The sequence below is a fragment of the Nyctereutes procyonoides genome, unplaced genomic scaffold (assembly GCF_905146905.1).
Source record: "Nyctereutes procyonoides isolate TBG_1078 unplaced genomic scaffold, NYPRO_anot_genome, whole genome shotgun sequence".
NCBI classification, from domain to species: Eukaryota; Metazoa; Chordata; class Mammalia; order Carnivora; family Canidae; genus Nyctereutes; species Nyctereutes procyonoides.
The window spans coordinates 42,486,619-42,503,536 of record NW_026575044.1 but is presented as its reverse complement, the minus strand read 5'-3'; the positions used below and the strand labels follow the sequence as shown (position 1 = coordinate 42,503,536).

Below are 16,918 nucleotides of genomic sequence, written 5' to 3'. Positions count from 1 at the left end.
CTGAAATTATTTGCTTAAGAGTCTCTTGCATTAGACAGTTCCAATAATGAATATGACAATTTCCATTGAGGTCTAAGAGCCCAATTTGTTCTAGAGCATCTTTAATCATAAATTCTGATGTGATCTATTTTCAAATTAAGTTAAGCAATCCTAGTTCTTTTTTTTTTTAATCCTAGTTCTAATTTGGTTGAAGATGACATTACAACCTATTTAGTAGAGCCCCCATATTTCTTGCCATTGCTAAATGGCAGAACTTTTGCAGAACTTCACAATCCAGTGAATGAACAATTACAAACTCAATTACAACAGGCTCTCAGTTTATGTAGAAACTTTCAGTTTATTCTTAACCATTGAGGGGAATGAATATAGGACACAGAGATGAAAGAAAACAAAACTAAGACAAATGTACTTTCTTTGCCATTTAAAAGACTATCACAGGCTTGTTTTTTTTTTATCATGCCTAACATAGAAGATAACTTATTCCTTTAATGTAAAAAGCAAATTATCATTACAAATTTATTTGAAATTTGTCACTTACTCACCAGTGAAAATACCCCCTGCTAAAAAGGAAGCATCTTTGTCATATTTAACATTGAGACGAATAGGTTTTTCAGGGTCTGGAAGAATCATTAACTTAATTATAGGTCCTTCTATGATATTCTTGTTATAGATGGCTCTAACATGCATCATATGTTCTCCTCTAACAAGGAGAGGGGAAAAAAACAGACAAAGGGTTCAAATTACATTAGTTATAACTTAAAAATTCTGAGACAATTTACACAAAGTTTAACTCATTTAAAAAACCTCTTTATTCCTGTTTAGTTCCATCTCCTTCCACTAAATAGAAGGCTAATTATTACTCTTAACTTTAACAAGGAATAAGAAACATCAATCTCTATAATACTAACAACTATCAAATTTTTGGTTCTTACCTAGGGGCATAAACACTGAACACTCCCAAATTAGCCCTGCCCCTTTCATCTGTTTTATGCTGTTGATTTGAAGGCGTGAGCTAAAAACAAAACAAAACAGTAAATTAGAAAATTCTAGAGATCAAATTATTTTCCTCTATTACAGTGTTCCTTTCCTCCATTACTATTTTAAAAGTTACATTTGCACACACTTTTAAAATCTTTAATGTCCTAATCTGAACTAGTAGAAATAACGTGATACATAATTACATAACCCAAAGGACAATAATCACTTATCTTTACCGATTAAACTACAATTTAGTGTATTTCTGTTATTAAGTTGCAGAATTCAATGTTCACTGTTTCAATAACATTCGTATTTCAAGTGAAGTTTGGTTATATAAACACTGAAGGCATATTCCAAAACTGGGGGTTGAAGAGAATGGCACAGGTGAAATAAACATAAATACATGTTTAAGCCAAGGCATTGTAATACTACTATTATACTACAGTATAATACTATGTAATACTATATACTGTTATTTCATCTTTCTCGTTATGTTTACTCAGATGTGCTTCTTGTATCTGTTGCAGTTATGACTCTCTCAGTGATGACCAAAGTTTACTTTCAAATGACTAGGAATCAATGGTACTAATCATTGGTTAGAAGAATCTCTCAGCTTTCTACAAATGCTTCTCTAGAAACTAAAATAATATTCTTATTTGTGGCAAAAAATAATCAGTTTCTCTTCTAGAAGCAAATATTAAGAATTCAAGTGAATTTGTAAACTGCTGTAGCAGAGTATCAGACTCTTTCCTAAGCCCTAATTCTTATTTCTGCTTAATGGAACCTAAAAATTAGGTAATTATGGTACATGCAAACAAAAAAGGCAATAGTTACACAAAAATGAGAAGGAATATCAAAATGACAGAATAAAATCCTGTATTTGTACCCATCTCATTTACTCTCTGATACACTCTCAACTCATTTTTCTAAAGCAAGGCTTCTATTTTAGGTTGTATAGCAAGCAATATCATAGTCTCTTTAAACAGTCTTTAAGAATTTTACTATGAAAACAAGTCCATGTGGATCACAAGCCATTCTTGGCACTTTAATCTTCCAGATGATATAGAAGATCAACTTGTCAGGTCCTGGAAATCTCTGTTAGCATTCTTATTGAACTAATTAATGTAGAACTGAATATTTACATAATATCAACTGTTTTCATCCAATAAAATTATAAAATGTTTATAGAGGGATACTTAAACCCATCTGAATATAACCCCAGGAACTTTCCATGTTGCTGGGTAACAACCTGACTGGGACAAATTAATTTTCTTCAACAGGAGGGTCTGTATCAAAATACAACTTTGCAGCTGGCAGCTTCACCTATTTTTCCTCATGGGGGGCCCTCCAACTCTGTAGTAGGTGAAGTGCCCACCAGAACCTAAACAACTGGCTATCCCATGGCTCATGTAAATAGGTGGTACCTAATCTTGGACTTCTTGGTATCAAGCACTATGTTTACCCCCCAAATGTTACAAGGCCATATTCATGCTTGCCCCATACCCTAAAATACAACTTGGTATCAGTGTACCAGCTATGCCTAGGCCCTGGTAGCTCTCCGTAAGTATGTAGAGGACAGGTACTCACACGACTCAGCTTGTAAGGTTTTTGAATATTACTTGTTCCTTAACCCATACTGCAGGTCATTCTATTTGCCTTACTCACCTTTTCAGTGTTATCTATTTATCCTATTCTGAAATTCAAATATTATTATTATGTAATAACCACTCAATCATAACTATAGAATGTTGTCCCTTGTTACATTGCTTCCAAGATAAAAACTTTACTTCCTCAAAATAATTATCAAAAATCTTTGATTTAAACTAAACAATAATCATAAAGGTTATATAAGGCTATATTTTTTAAAATATGACATCTAATAACACTATCATAACAATGAAACTCAAAATTTTAAGGAGAAGAAAATTATGTAAAGGATATTTAAAACCTACCTTTAAATTGTTAGCTTTTATGAGACTTATTTTAACTTGTGATACAGGTGCTGGATTATCCCACTGATCACAAAGCTGAACAATGAGAGGATTCTGTAATTCTCTTCCATTTATCACTGGAATGGACTAAAATAGATATAAGTATTTTAAGAAGCACTAAAACATATGTGCCAAACAATGTAATTACTACTTGTACACATGTTAAATGATTAACTTTTAGCTCTGTTCTAGTCACAAGTGGCTTCTGTCATCAATTAAACTTTTGAAAGTCAAATTATATGTCACAAGTGATCATCTTCCTATAGAAATTATTAACATAATAAAGAAAAAACAGCATTTGACATTACTGGCTTTTTTTTTTTTTTTTAAGATTTTATTTACTCACTCATGAGAGACACAGAGAGGTAGAGGGAGATGCAGGTTCCCTGCAGGAAGTCTGATGTGGGACACAATCCCAGGACCCCGGGATCAGGACCCGAGCCAAAGGCAGAAGTTCAAACACTTAGCCACCCAGGCATCCAACATTACTGGCTTTTAACACATTCCTAAGTTATTTATTAGAATGACTTTAATGGAAATAAAAGCCTATCTTAGGTTCTCAGATGTAGTACTGGCTGTTATAGTTTAGCTCCTCTGTCAATTGTCAGTACTCTGCCATTCTACATGAAGCAGTAATACACAGCTTTCTAGTGCTCCTTAAATAGGACTAGTCACTGATAATCTACAGTCTTGTTGGTTTAAAATACTTCCTGTTTTTTCCCTCCTTTATGTGAGGCTTGTGTAATGCTGGGAATTTGCCTGTTGACCTAGTAATACTGAACATATTAAAAGGAAACACATTGTTCGGCGAGAAACCTGATAAAGTTCCAATCTAATAAGTCAGATTTTAAAAGTTAAAAAAAAAAAAAAAAAGAAGATGGGAGAGAACAAACTAGTGATAAAGTAAAGCTGATTTATCATCTCCTGTCAATAATGATCCCTGTGTTGCCTCCAATCACAGGGAGGTTGTTGGTTAACAAATAACGTTAGGAGGTTGCTAGAAGTGGGAAAAAAATTAATAATCTATTTCTGGCAGAACTTATTTTTTTTTTAAAAGATGCCCTTATACTAGGTTGGTTAAAATGCTTGACTATATTCCATCTGCCAAAGTTTATTAAAAGCCCAAATTAAAAAAAAAAAAACTGATGACAATTTCCAAATGCAAACATATCCTGGTACTTTATTCCTTTTTTTTTTAAGTTTATTTATTTATTCATGAGAGATCCAGAGAGAAAGGCAGAGACACAGGCAGAGGGAGAAGCAGGCTCCATGCAGAGAGCCCAATGCTGGACTTGATCCCGGGTCTCCAGGATCATGCCCCGGGCCGAAGGCAAGCGCCAAACCACTGAGCCACCCAGGCTGCCCTGTGGTACTTTATTCATAATCATGCTAATTGTCTACACATCAAATAGTGACTAATTTTAAAGAATATTCTTTATTTTTTTAAAAGATTTTATTTATTATTTCATGAGAGACAGAGAGAGAGAGAGAGAGAGAGAGGCAGAGACAAGGCAGAGGGAGAAGCAGGCTCCACGCAGGGCGCCTGACGTGGGATTCGATCCCAGGTCTCCAGGACCATTCGATCCCAGGTCTCCAGGACCATGCCCCTGAAGGCGGCACTAAACTGGTGGGCCACCGGGACTGCCCAAGAATATTCTTTAAAAATAGCTTATAGCCCACACTTTTAGTCATAAAGTTATCTGGGAAAAAGTGGAAAAAGCTAGTATCCAAAATCGAATATTCATAAATACAAATCTGCCCTCTCCCACTTTTTAGTACTGGCATGGAATTTTATGTTTCAGGATTTCAGTTTCTTCATTTATAAAATAAGAATGATAATAATACATCATGTTAGGGTTAAATGAGAAAAATATATAACATTTATGTATATTTTTGTCTGTTTATCAGCTAGTTAGCAAATCAGTTACCCTTTTCCACTTCAGATCCTGCTTAGGGGGAAAGTGGGTCAAGAATTAATCAGGAAATTTTAGGAAGACAAGATATTCAATGATTACTTTTATAGCCTTATCTACATATATATGTCTGTAACAGAACAAGAAATTGGTTTGTCTTAAAAATTTCTGGATTTCTACGGTCTACAAATTAATCTTTTAAGAAATTTGAGTTAAGCTATCATTATTTTTGACATTCCTCAACACAAAATCATATTAAAAGATGGACATGCCAACATTTTTCCACCTCAAAGGTAAAAAATTATTTCATAACATAATAAACAAATCCTTTATTGACATTACTGGGCACAAAGAACATATTAATTTATGTAGTATAAATGCTCCTAGATAAAAATAAATGCACTGGCTTTTCAGTAAAACTCTTCAGTCGACACAATATCACAGAAAAAAATTCTTAATGCTCACTGTCATCACTTGTTATTTTAAACTCACAAATCAAAAAGGGCAATCTCAAACTAGGGCACAGGTAATGTAAACTTTTCTTAGATGATCTTCTCCTTTAATAGCATAATTTCATTCATTACCATGGTGATATAAGCTCATTTCCCTTTAGAAAATAATGTAAGCTTTCATACCAACAGGTAAAGGCCCTGTTAGACCAAAAACAAATACCAAAATCTAAACTTTTCAAAATTGGAATTCTAAACATTTAGTTAAAAATTCAACACATTTAACAGATATTTGCATAATCAGTATTTAAGATTTAACTACCTGCATAGAAAGGCATACTTCTCAAACTCCAGAGCAAACATTTAAGATAGTAAGACAGAATAATGAAACAAAATGGGGAAAAAATAGTAACTGTTGAAACAGGGGGTTCATTATGCTATTTTCACTTTTACAGATTTATAAATTTCTGCAGTAAAATTTTAAAAGTGTGAATTACAATATTTAAAATTTTTTTTTTTTTAAATTAGAATTCCAGGGGTCCCTGGGTGGCTCAGCAGTTGAGTGCCTGCCTTCGGCCCAGGGCATGATCCTGAAGTCCCAGGATTGAGTCCCACATCAGGCTTCCTGCATGGAGCCTGCTTCTCTTGCTTCCTATGTCTCTGCCTCTCTCCCTCTGTGTCTTTCAGTAATAAATAAATAAAGTCTTTAAGAAAAATAAAAAATAAAATAAACTTAGAATTCCAGTAAAATTATCATACAGTGTTACATTGGTTTCAGGTATGCAATCTAATGATCAACAATTCTGCACATTACATAGTATTCATAAGTATTACACTATTTTTTAACAAATGAGAACACAAGTGATGAAAGTATTCAGAATAATATTATTTTGTCCTTTTGTTATTATTACTATTGCTATGTTATTACTTTGACAATAAAATATATCTACGCTGATCCACTGACAATCTGAAAGTAATAAGCCATGTGATAATAAATTTTTAATCAAGGCAGAGTTACTTACCTCCTTTAATTCTGGCCAGTCTATAAGGAGAACTTTTGCTGGTGGTCCAGAAATTAGCTGCACTCGAATAAAGTCAGAAAATTCACGCCAAGTAAAACAAAGATCCTTATTTCCAGGAGGGCCTGGAATAAATTTGATGCCTTTTACACTTATACTTTGTGTATTTTCCTAGTGAAGAAAAGTAGGTTGAGAAAAGACAGGATATTATGGTTAATTAAAAAAAAGAAAAAAAGAAAAAAAAGAAAATATTATATATTTCTGCATAAAACAATGACAAATACCTTGGACACATACCAATACTGGCACACTATGAAATTCATTTCCTTGAGAAGTGAAACTGAATTTCTTTTTTGTGAGGGAGAGATCTAAAAGGTTCTGGCTATGTCCTTTCACCTTATATTTTTCTAATGTCCTTCTTATTTATAGTCTTTTTATTCCCCAAGTAGCATATGCTGGTTTAATACCCTTTGCAGTTGTTCTTTCCTGCTATTTGCAAAATTCTTTACCAACCTACATGACCTCTCTTTTTATCTCTCATACCATGATTAGAGGGTCTTCTCTGACCACCCAACATAATGGCACTGTTTCCATTACCCCATTTTATTTTTCTTATCACTCACTTCTTACCTGCTGTATGCTCTTCCCATTATAAAGTGATCTCCAAGAAGGTAGGGGCTTTGATTTGTTACTGCTCAATCGCTAGTTCACATCATGTTAATGAGAATCAATGAAACTAGCCTATAATTTCTGCAATGTGATTGAATGATAAAAACTAATTCCATACTGGCAGGAGCACGATACCATTCATATTTTAACAATGACCGTTAATAACTTTGTCATCTTAAATTTCTGAGTACAAATCTATTCCATCAGATTTTTAAAAATCAGATTTAAAATTTCATGTTTTACATTCTCAAACAACTGTTTGTACAATATTTTCTATACAAAGAGATGGCAAAAATAATTAAAATTAATTTCTGCCCAAATCCCAATGAGCACAGAACTTTTCAGTATTTGGAAAACAAATATTCATTAATAAAACATACTGAAAGTTGAAAATATGTAAAGTCTAACCTAGAATTCCACATTTATTACTGAAACACCAAAAGCCCTTTCAAAGATATGATTTCTTGTTTAAGTCCTCTTCGAGGTTCTTTCAGTTTTACTTCCAATCTTTTTTTGTTTTTAAAGATTTTATTTACTTATTCATGAGAGACACAGAGAGAGAGAGAGAGAGAGAGAGAGAGAGAGAGAGAGAGACAGGTAGAAGCACAGGCAGAGGGAGAAGCAGGCTCCATGCAAGAAGTCTGACGTGGGACTCGATCCCAGGATTCCAGGATCATGCCCTGGGCCAAAGGCAGGTGCTAAACTGCGGAGCCACCCAAGGATCCCCTTTACTTCTGGAAAATCTTGAAGATGAAATTTGTATATGCATTTACAAATTGTAGATGAGTCCAAATAGAATTAAGTATAAAATTGTGAAAGGCACTCTTTAAGGTCTAATGCTGAAATTATCAAAGGAACGTACTTTAGAATAGCAGTACATTTTATGTAAATGCAGAAATAATTTGAAGAAATGGTGACATCTTAAAACTACTTACTCCCACCCCCCCCCATCCAAACCACTATTTTTTAAAAAACTAGTTTTAAAACAGAAGGCTCCATTTCTTCTGCAGAGACTGAAAGTGAGTCAAGATAGTATATACCAGTTGTAAAATGACAACATGAAGAAAGTAAGTCACCTTGACTAAAGAATAATGAGCTATGGGAGGAGAAAGGTGTGAGATTATGCTTCAGTGTAATACCTTAGATATTTTAGGCCATACTGAGGAGATGAAAGTCTATATTTACAGCATTAAATGCTGAGATCTGATAGGTGGCATAAAATGAGAATGGGAAATTCACAATGACATAAAAAAATGTGAAAACAAAATACATACAACCCTTCTAGGAGTTATACTATAGAAAGAAGAGAAATAGAGCAATAGGTGGACAAAGCATTAGGGCCAAAGGACGTTTTGGTCAGTATGAGGGGGAAAGGAGGGTGGCAATTTGTTTTTTAAGATGTGAGATATGACAGCATGTTTACATCCTGATGGGAATCGAACAGATGGGGAAGATTGAAGATATAGGAAGGCAGTTTACAATTTAGGAGAAATTACTGAATGCAAGGTTGGGTGTCTATGTATAGAGATTGTTCATGTATAACAGCAGAAACATAGTTATCTTCTGATTTCAGATATACATGGGATGAAGATAAATAATAGAAGAACCTGAAAGTCAGACACTAAACTTTACCTTTGTAAAGTAGACAAAATATCACGAAAAGTTCTTCAGCACTGCTAAGATACAATGAGTTGTGTCGAACAGATTAGTGAAAAAAGAAACTCTAGTAAGGAAGGGCAACAAAGAGGCTACTCTTGTGATTATTTTGTCAAGTTAAAAATGTACTGGAGGCTCTAAAAGGAATAAAGAGTTTTAAAAAAGCATTAAATGCTCTGAATGGATTCAACTTTATTTGGCCTTAGAATTCCTTCCTCCTCTTTCATCTTCTCTGGCCTGGCAGGTTCCTTAAAGGCCCAACTCAAAAGACATCTTTTTTTTTTCCCCAAAAAATTTGTCTTCGATCTCTCCAAACAGAACACATCATGTTTGCTCGCATGTTTTAAAGAAATAATTCCACTTTCGTTCTTATTTTTCAAGCTAATCTCAACTCCACAGTTGCAAATTTGTCCAATTAGTTTCTTCCCCAGCCTCCTATTTAACGCAGGACGTAAGCACTAAGAAATTTTACTAATCATGAAAAACTACCTCTATATACACATGAAAATATTTAGAGATAAAATGATATCATGTGTGGAATTTGCTTCAAAATGATATGGTAATGGGGAAAGTGATGATTATTGAGGCTGTGATAGGAACACAGAATTACTTCTGCTATTCTATTTTTTGAGTTTAAAGTTTGTCATTACAAAATCTTTTTTAATGCCTTTTATGATTTTGCATTGTAAACACCAAAATCAAATTTCTTTTATTTTAGTTTTTCCCAAATTTTGTTAATTGTAAACCAATGGTCTAAGCCAACTGCAATGAAAAGCAGCCATACCTGAAAGGTAGTTTTCAAATGAGAGCTATCAAGTCCAATCCCAGCAATTCCCAAGGCAGATAATGAACTTGGTGAAAATGCTTGAATCTGATTTCCATACTGATCTGTAACTATTACAACTATATAAAAAAGAAAAGTTTAAAATCAAACTTTTATCTTTTAATAAAAGATATAAATGTCTATAAATACATTTATATACTGAAATATGCTTAGAAAACCACTAACATTGTTCTCTTATGTATTATTTTATAAAAAGTAATCATACCTGCTTCTTTTATAATAACCACCAAAAAATAAAACCAAGAATCTACTTAAGTATATTTATATTTATATATTTAATATGGTGTTAATCAGATTCTTCACCATCAATATTTGAAGAAAATAACTTAGTATTATGTAATATTCTAGATATAAGAAAAATCTAGGACTCCATTGATACATTTACTTTGCACTTTTAATATTAACTATTATTATTTCTAACAAAAGCCAGCATTTCCCACGAAACTATTTTTGCCAAACTGATTTCATAGTTATGTTGGCCTAGGCAAAGACCATGAAAATACAGCAATCTTTTCCAACAATGGATTTTGAACCAATAAATATATATAAAACTAAGGTTTTCCTTTAGATCGTGTATGCCAAAACATAAATATAAGCACATATTACATAAGTATTTTAAAGAAAAAAAGCAGACCATACTAACCTATTTCTCCTTGAAGCTCTTGGCCCATCTGTACTGTTTTTCCTCCTTTTAATTCACATTTTAGATGTTTAGGTTCATCAGGAAGTGGTCTGAAATTAGTTAACAAGTTAAAATTAGTTATGCCACTGATTGTAGAGAAAAATTAGTTTCAATATGCTAAAAAATAACATATATATATTTAACACTTGGTTTCTAAAACTTAAATACAACACTCCTCCAAATATCTCAATTTATAGATCACTATTAACCCAAACAGAAATAGAGAAAAGACAGCTTGCAAAGAAGTGATAAATCATAACATCTATGCGAGATTAAAAGGAATTATGAAAAGGGAACTGAGAAAGAAAAGGCAGGTCAGTAAGAATAACTCATCATCAAGAGATCAGGCTGTGGGTAGAGAGTACTATATCTAAAAATTTTATCTCAGAGGTGCGTGGATGGCTCATTGGTTGAGTGACCAACTCTTAACTTCGGCTTGGGTCATGATCTCGGGATTATGCGATCAAGCCCCACATTGGGCTCTGTGCTGGGTGTGGAGATTCTCTCTCTCCCTCTCACTCTGTCCCTCCCGTCTTACATACATGCTCTCTTAAAAAAAAAATCTCAAATATGGAGCCTGGAAATATTATGAAAATGGATGGAAGAATTCAGTGAATGAGCTTACTGGAACAGGTGAGCAAGGAGTTGATAGGTCTGGGTGAAAGATTTTTTATATATATATTTGCATAAGTCTTCTCCTTTTCTTTTAGTAATACTAGGTCTATCTGGACTCAGGTTTAAAAATCATCACTAGAAAATGAAAGAATTTTTCCTTGTGAACAACATATTGACTGGTCATACTGTTACCTTTTATATTTTTCACATCTGTCATTTTACAGGTGTTTTCACTGCTGCTTGCACTAGAGGGGTTTTCCTTTATTGACAGTTCTAGATTTTACAAATACCAGAGAGCCAATTAAGCACAGAGTATATAAAAGAGTAAAATACAGGACTGAATTTAACCAAAGAGATGAAAGATTGATGAATTAATCACTATCTCCAGTGAAGTTTTATTCCAAAGACAACCTACCACATATTTCATAGAAATTACAATTATTTTCTACATTAAAAACAACTTTCACTAGTATGCTTTGGATAAAAGCATTTTTCTTATCATGAATTTTGAAATACCTCAAAATATAATATTCCCACAAACCTTACTGTAAATGCACTTTCCAAAGACACATGATCATCTTGGAATGAAACCTGGCAATAACGCATATCTTTCACAGATGTTGGCACTTGTACATCAGGAAGCAGACCTTGTAGCAAGTGTTCTTTGTTAATCTCAGGAGTCCAATTAACCTAAAAGAAAAATTATATTCTAAGAAAAATATAAAGCTTAGCCTAAGGTCCTCCTACTGCCTCTTATCTTACTGAAGAATCAAAGTTAAATTATAACTCATCCTCCCCACCTCCCTTTATGACCATAAATGGTGGTGGTTTATTTATAAGATTAAGAAGTTCCTTCCTTTCTAAAGACTCCACCGAAAAACCAGTAGAAGTAAAAAACGAATTCAGGGAAGTGGCAGGATATTTTCCCAGAAACTGGTAGTATTTCTATTTGCTAATAACAATGTATAGAAAGAGAAATTTTAAAAGCACCATTTTCAACTGCGCCAAAAAGAATAAAATACTTAGGAATAAACTTAACCCAAAAGACAAAAAACCTAAACTCCAAAAACCATAAAACACTGATGAAAGAAATTAAAGATGACACAAACAAATGGAAAAATATTTCATGCATGAATTGGAAGAATTCATATTGTTAAAATGTCCATATTACTCAAAGATTTACAGACACAATGCATTCCCTACCAAAATACCAACAGCATTTTTCACAAAGCTAGAGTAAGTAACACTAAAATTTGTATGGTATCACAAAAGACCTAGAACAGCCAAAGCAATCCGGGGAAAGATCAGCAAAGCTGAAAGTATCACAGCAGCAGATTTGAAGGCCTACTACGACAAAGCTGTAGTAATCAAAACAATATAGCACTGGCACAAAAATAAACACATAGATCAATGGAACAGAATAAAGACCCCAAAAATAAACCCATAATTATATAATCAAGCTATGACAAAGGAGGTAAGAATATGCAGTGGGGAAAAGACAATCTTTTTCCTTAAATGGTGTTGGGAAAACTGGACAGTTACAAGTAAAAGAATGAAACTAGACCTCTTTATAACACCATACATAAAAAATAAACTCAAAATGGATTAAAGACCTAAATGTGAGACCTGAAACCATAAAAATCCTAGAAGAGAACACAGGAAGTAATTTCTCTGACATTGGCCATAGCAACATATTTCTAGATATGTCTCCTAAGACATATGAAACAAAAGCAAAAATAAACTATTGGGATTAATTTTGCACAGCAAAGGAAACCATCAGCAAAACAGAAAGACAATCTACTGAGTAAGAGAAGATACTTGCATAAAACATATCCAATAAAGGGTTAGTATCCAAAATATATAAAGAATGCATAAAAATTAACACCAAAAAATTTCCAGTCAGATTAAAAAATGGGCATAAGACTTGAATATGTGTCTCTCCAAAGACGACACACAGATGACCAACAGACACATGAAAAGAAGCTCAACATCATTCATCATCTGGGAAATGCAAATCAAAACCACAATAAGGTATTACCCTACACTTATCAGAATGACTACAATAAAAAACACAAGTTATGACAAGTATTGCTGAGCATGTGGAAAATAGGGAATCCTTGTGCACTGTTGGTGGGAATGTAAATTGGTGCGACTGCAAAAAACAGTATGATAGTTCCTCAAAAAATTAAATACAGAAATACCATACAATCCAATAATTCCACTACTGGGTATTTATCTAAAGAAAATGAAACACTAATTTGAAAAGACATATGCACCCTTATATTTACTGCATGTTACTTACTATAGCCAGGATATGGATGCAACCTAAGTGTCCATCAGCAGACGAATGACACCTTGTGTCTATGATTTAGATACTAAAAAGTGTCTATGTATATGTGTGTCTCTATTTGTGTATATATACACAATGCAGTATTATGCAGCTATAAAAAAGGATGAGATGATGCCATTTGAGACATGGATGGAGCTGGAGAGTATTATACTAAGTGAAGTAAGTCAGACTGAGAAAGAAAAATACCATATGAGTCCACTCATAAGTAGAATCTAAAACAAAGAACAAAAACCCCCAACCAAATGAATAAAGAAAACACAGAATCAAGGGTGCCTGTCAATTAACCATCCAACTCTTGATTTCAGCTCAGGTCATGATCTGAGGGTAATGAGATCGCCTCATGCTGCACATAAGATTCTCTCCCTCTATGCCCCCACCACTCATGTGTGCATTCGTTTTCTTAAAATAATTAAAAAAATAAAATACCATACAGGTCAAATCGTGTTATCAATTATAAGAGGTAATATGCAAATTTTTGTTAAAATAAACTTATTTATATGGGCTTTGAATAAGATCTAGGTCAATTCCTATTCAGCAAGATGAGAAAACCAGTTATATCCACTTAACTACCATTTTGGCCACCTTTTGGTTTTAATCAATTCTTGGATGCTTTTAGCTCTATTTTAATTTTGCATCCCACATTCCATATATTAATTTGTTACTTGATTCTTTTAAATTGAGTACCTTATCTATCCTACTTTTAAACTTCTAATCCTTTCTATGTAAGAATTTTTAGTTCAACTTTCTCTTTTAGCCTCCCATAGTTGTGATTCTCAAGTCATATTCTAATATTTTGCCCCTAATTCATGCTGTTCTAATCTTAGTTACCTTTTTATCTTTTAAATGTTTTATTCTTTATCATATATATGTAATATATATGTGATACACATATATATCACACACACACATTTAAAAAAATAATGGAAGAAGCAGAAGTAACACTTTTTAAAAAGGCTTTCTTCCCTCACTCTAGCTGTGTTATCCCTTCAATGGATTACCAGTTCAGTTAGGGGTGACATTCCTCAATACTGGAGAATTCTCTGAAGACTACAAAAATCACTTTAATGATTATACCTTTAACAAAAGTATAGTATTTAATATTTTATTGCCAATAAAGAGGTGCATGTTTCAACATTTTTGGAACCCAAGAAATATGTAACTACTAAATTTGAGGTAAAATGTGTCAAATGCTCGTCACATGCTTAGAGAATAGCAAAATGAAAGTTATATACAAGTATAGGCTCTCCACTCCATGTTTCTTAACACTGATAAGAAACCAGAATGTGGGAACATAACTACAAGAAAGCAAGGAACCAGTTCAGAAGTCAGGTTCCTGGTATCACTTTTAAAACACTTGACTTCACATTTGCTGATATAGATAAAAATGGCTTGCCTCTCCTTAGAAGCAGGATCTGGATTATATCTCTATAACAATCCTCCAGTCCCTCATTTAGGAAGGAAAAGACAAACTGGCTAGGCCAAGGAATATTTCAAGTAAGATTTAAAAATAAGGTCTGCTAAACCCATGTTGAACAAAATTCTTTTAAAATATCAGATCCTATAGCTGGAAACTCAAGATGTCTATAAAATAAAACAGTACAAAGAAACAATTTCTACCTTCTGTCCCACAGAGCAACTCTCCACAAATTTAGTTACTTGGGTCTCCCTTATATAAGGGTCTGCAAATGCTGGCTTTCCAGAGAAAGGGAGATGTTTTGTCTCTGACTTAACACTGAATTTTTAAAAAATTATTTTCTCGCACAAGATTTGAGTTTTTTCTCTATGACTATCAAGGAAAAAAGTACAGTTGGTTCTGCTATACCGCTTGGTATAAAAATGTAAATTTGTTCCAATGACATTAAAATATTAGGGAACAGTTTGAGTATGAAGCAAATTTTATGTTTGCTAATGCATATCACCAGTAAAAATAGGCAAACGTGGAAACCTGTACTCAGCTAAACCAATCCATGGAAATACACATATGATACAACTCAAACTTACCAGCTACCTTGTGTGATTATGTATATTGAGCTACACACGTCCACATTTAGTGGAGTTTCCACAACTTCACAGTAACTCACAGGCTGCAACCTTTCCTATACTCACTTCCACAATGTAAACTGACATGTTATTGTACTGTTTACAAATGTCTTTATCATTTAATACGTGTTACTGTTACTATTTTTGGTACTATTTTATTAGTTTCCTATCTTTTTTTTTTTTTAAATAGGTGACTGATAAAGTTTGAGTACTGTGGCTCTAATTCCCATTTTCCCCATGAGCCCTGTGATTTTTATTGTACCTTTTTATCTGGCACAGTGATTTTAAGAAATGCATGTGTTTCATTATAACAGAACTGACTGTACCTTTTGAAAGGAATAAGCACAGAATACCCACTAGTCTTTCAATCAAGAGAAGTATTCTTAAGAGGAGTAATAGAAAGGTCTACCTTAGGTGATAAGTATGTATTTTGATTTGGTTCTCTTAAGAGATGTTAAGTTTCAATATACAGATTCACCCTAACAAGGTACAAATGATGAATTTAAATTACAGCTGACTGATGAGGACCATATGAAGTTACTGAAAATCTACAAAACTTTTTTTCTAGGATAATGCTTTTAGAGAGTGGTACGCCAATTTCAAATAGTCAAATTAGGGTCCTGTAGTTAAAAATGTTTCACCATTTGGTTCTAACAGACCTTTTGTTTACTGCCTTTAGAACAGTCACAAATACAGTGCATTGGTAAGGTGATCTTGACTGTGGCTGTCGAAATAGTCGGTCAGGAAGATAAAGACACAGCTAAAAGAGAATTCCAATCTTTGGCTTTTGTTAAGTTCAAAATCATTTTTCTAGGTATGAATTTGTCACATACGAATCATTCACATTTCAATCTAGTGCATGAAAGGGATTATTATTTAGCCTGGAATTTTAAATAACAGTATTATTTTTCTGTGATAAGCTTCTTAAAAGCTGGGATCCCTGGGTGGCGCAGCGGTTTGGCGCCTGCCTTTGGCCCGGGGCACGATCCTGGAGACCCGGGATAGAATCCCACGTCGGGCTCCCGGTGCATGGAGCCTGCTTCTCCCTCTGCCTGTGTCTCTGCCTCTCTCTCTCTCTCTGTGGGACTATCATAAATAAATAAAAAATAAAAAAAAAAAAAAGCTTCTTAAAAGCTACCCTAGAAAACTTCTTGTTCAGAGCCTGATAATCATAAAATGACAGTTCTTCAAATAACTAATCTGAGATACTTACTTTAATTTTATCTGCTAAAGTTGATGTTATATGAATTTCTCTTTCTCCTTCATCATACATTTGAAAAATAAGATTATGCATAGTATCGCCTGCTATCCAATTAACCTCATCCTGATGTTTGATCTGGATTGCCTTTTGTCCTTCTACACTGAATATCTGTAATCTTGCAACATGGCTACTAGGAAGCAACTTAATAGTCTTCTCCACGGGCGCCACATCTTTACAGCTCTAGAAAAAGAGAAAAACACAAAAATATATTGAATGACATCTGCACTTTTAAAAAACATATTACTGGGCTTTAATTTAGAATTAAGGATTTCCAATACTACAGAAGATCACCTTATACACTGTTAACATTTAAGTTTTGTCATTAAGAAGATACTATAGGGAGGCCTGGATGGCTCAGTAGTTGAACATCTGCCTTCGGATCAGGGCGTGATCCCAGGGTCCTGGGATTGAGTCCGCATCGGGATCCCTGCAGGGAGCCTGCTTCTCCTCC

General features: G+C 33.7%; 1 protein-coding gene across 3 annotated transcripts in view; it reads right to left on the bottom strand.

Moving 5' to 3' along the window:
• Positions 1 to 16,918, bottom strand: part of SMCHD1 (structural maintenance of chromosomes flexible hinge domain containing 1) — a 143,696-nt gene that overhangs the window by 54,696 nt on the left and 72,082 nt on the right. For all 3 annotated transcript variants that reach the window (XM_055324007.1, XM_055324008.1, XM_055324006.1), the window contains exons 25-32: positions 16,420 to 16,647; positions 11,358 to 11,506; positions 10,163 to 10,251; positions 9,460 to 9,578; positions 6,354 to 6,521; positions 2,931 to 3,056; positions 933 to 1,012; positions 543 to 700 (exon numbers count right to left, since the gene is read on the bottom strand). In XM_055324007.1, coding sequence (XP_055179982.1) covers positions 543 to 700; positions 933 to 1,012; positions 2,931 to 3,056; positions 6,354 to 6,521; positions 9,460 to 9,578; positions 10,163 to 10,251; positions 11,358 to 11,506; positions 16,420 to 16,647 — 1,117 coding nt within the window. The remainder of the gene's footprint in view (positions 1 to 542; positions 701 to 932; positions 1,013 to 2,930; positions 3,057 to 6,353; positions 6,522 to 9,459; positions 9,579 to 10,162; positions 10,252 to 11,357; positions 11,507 to 16,419; positions 16,648 to 16,918) is intronic.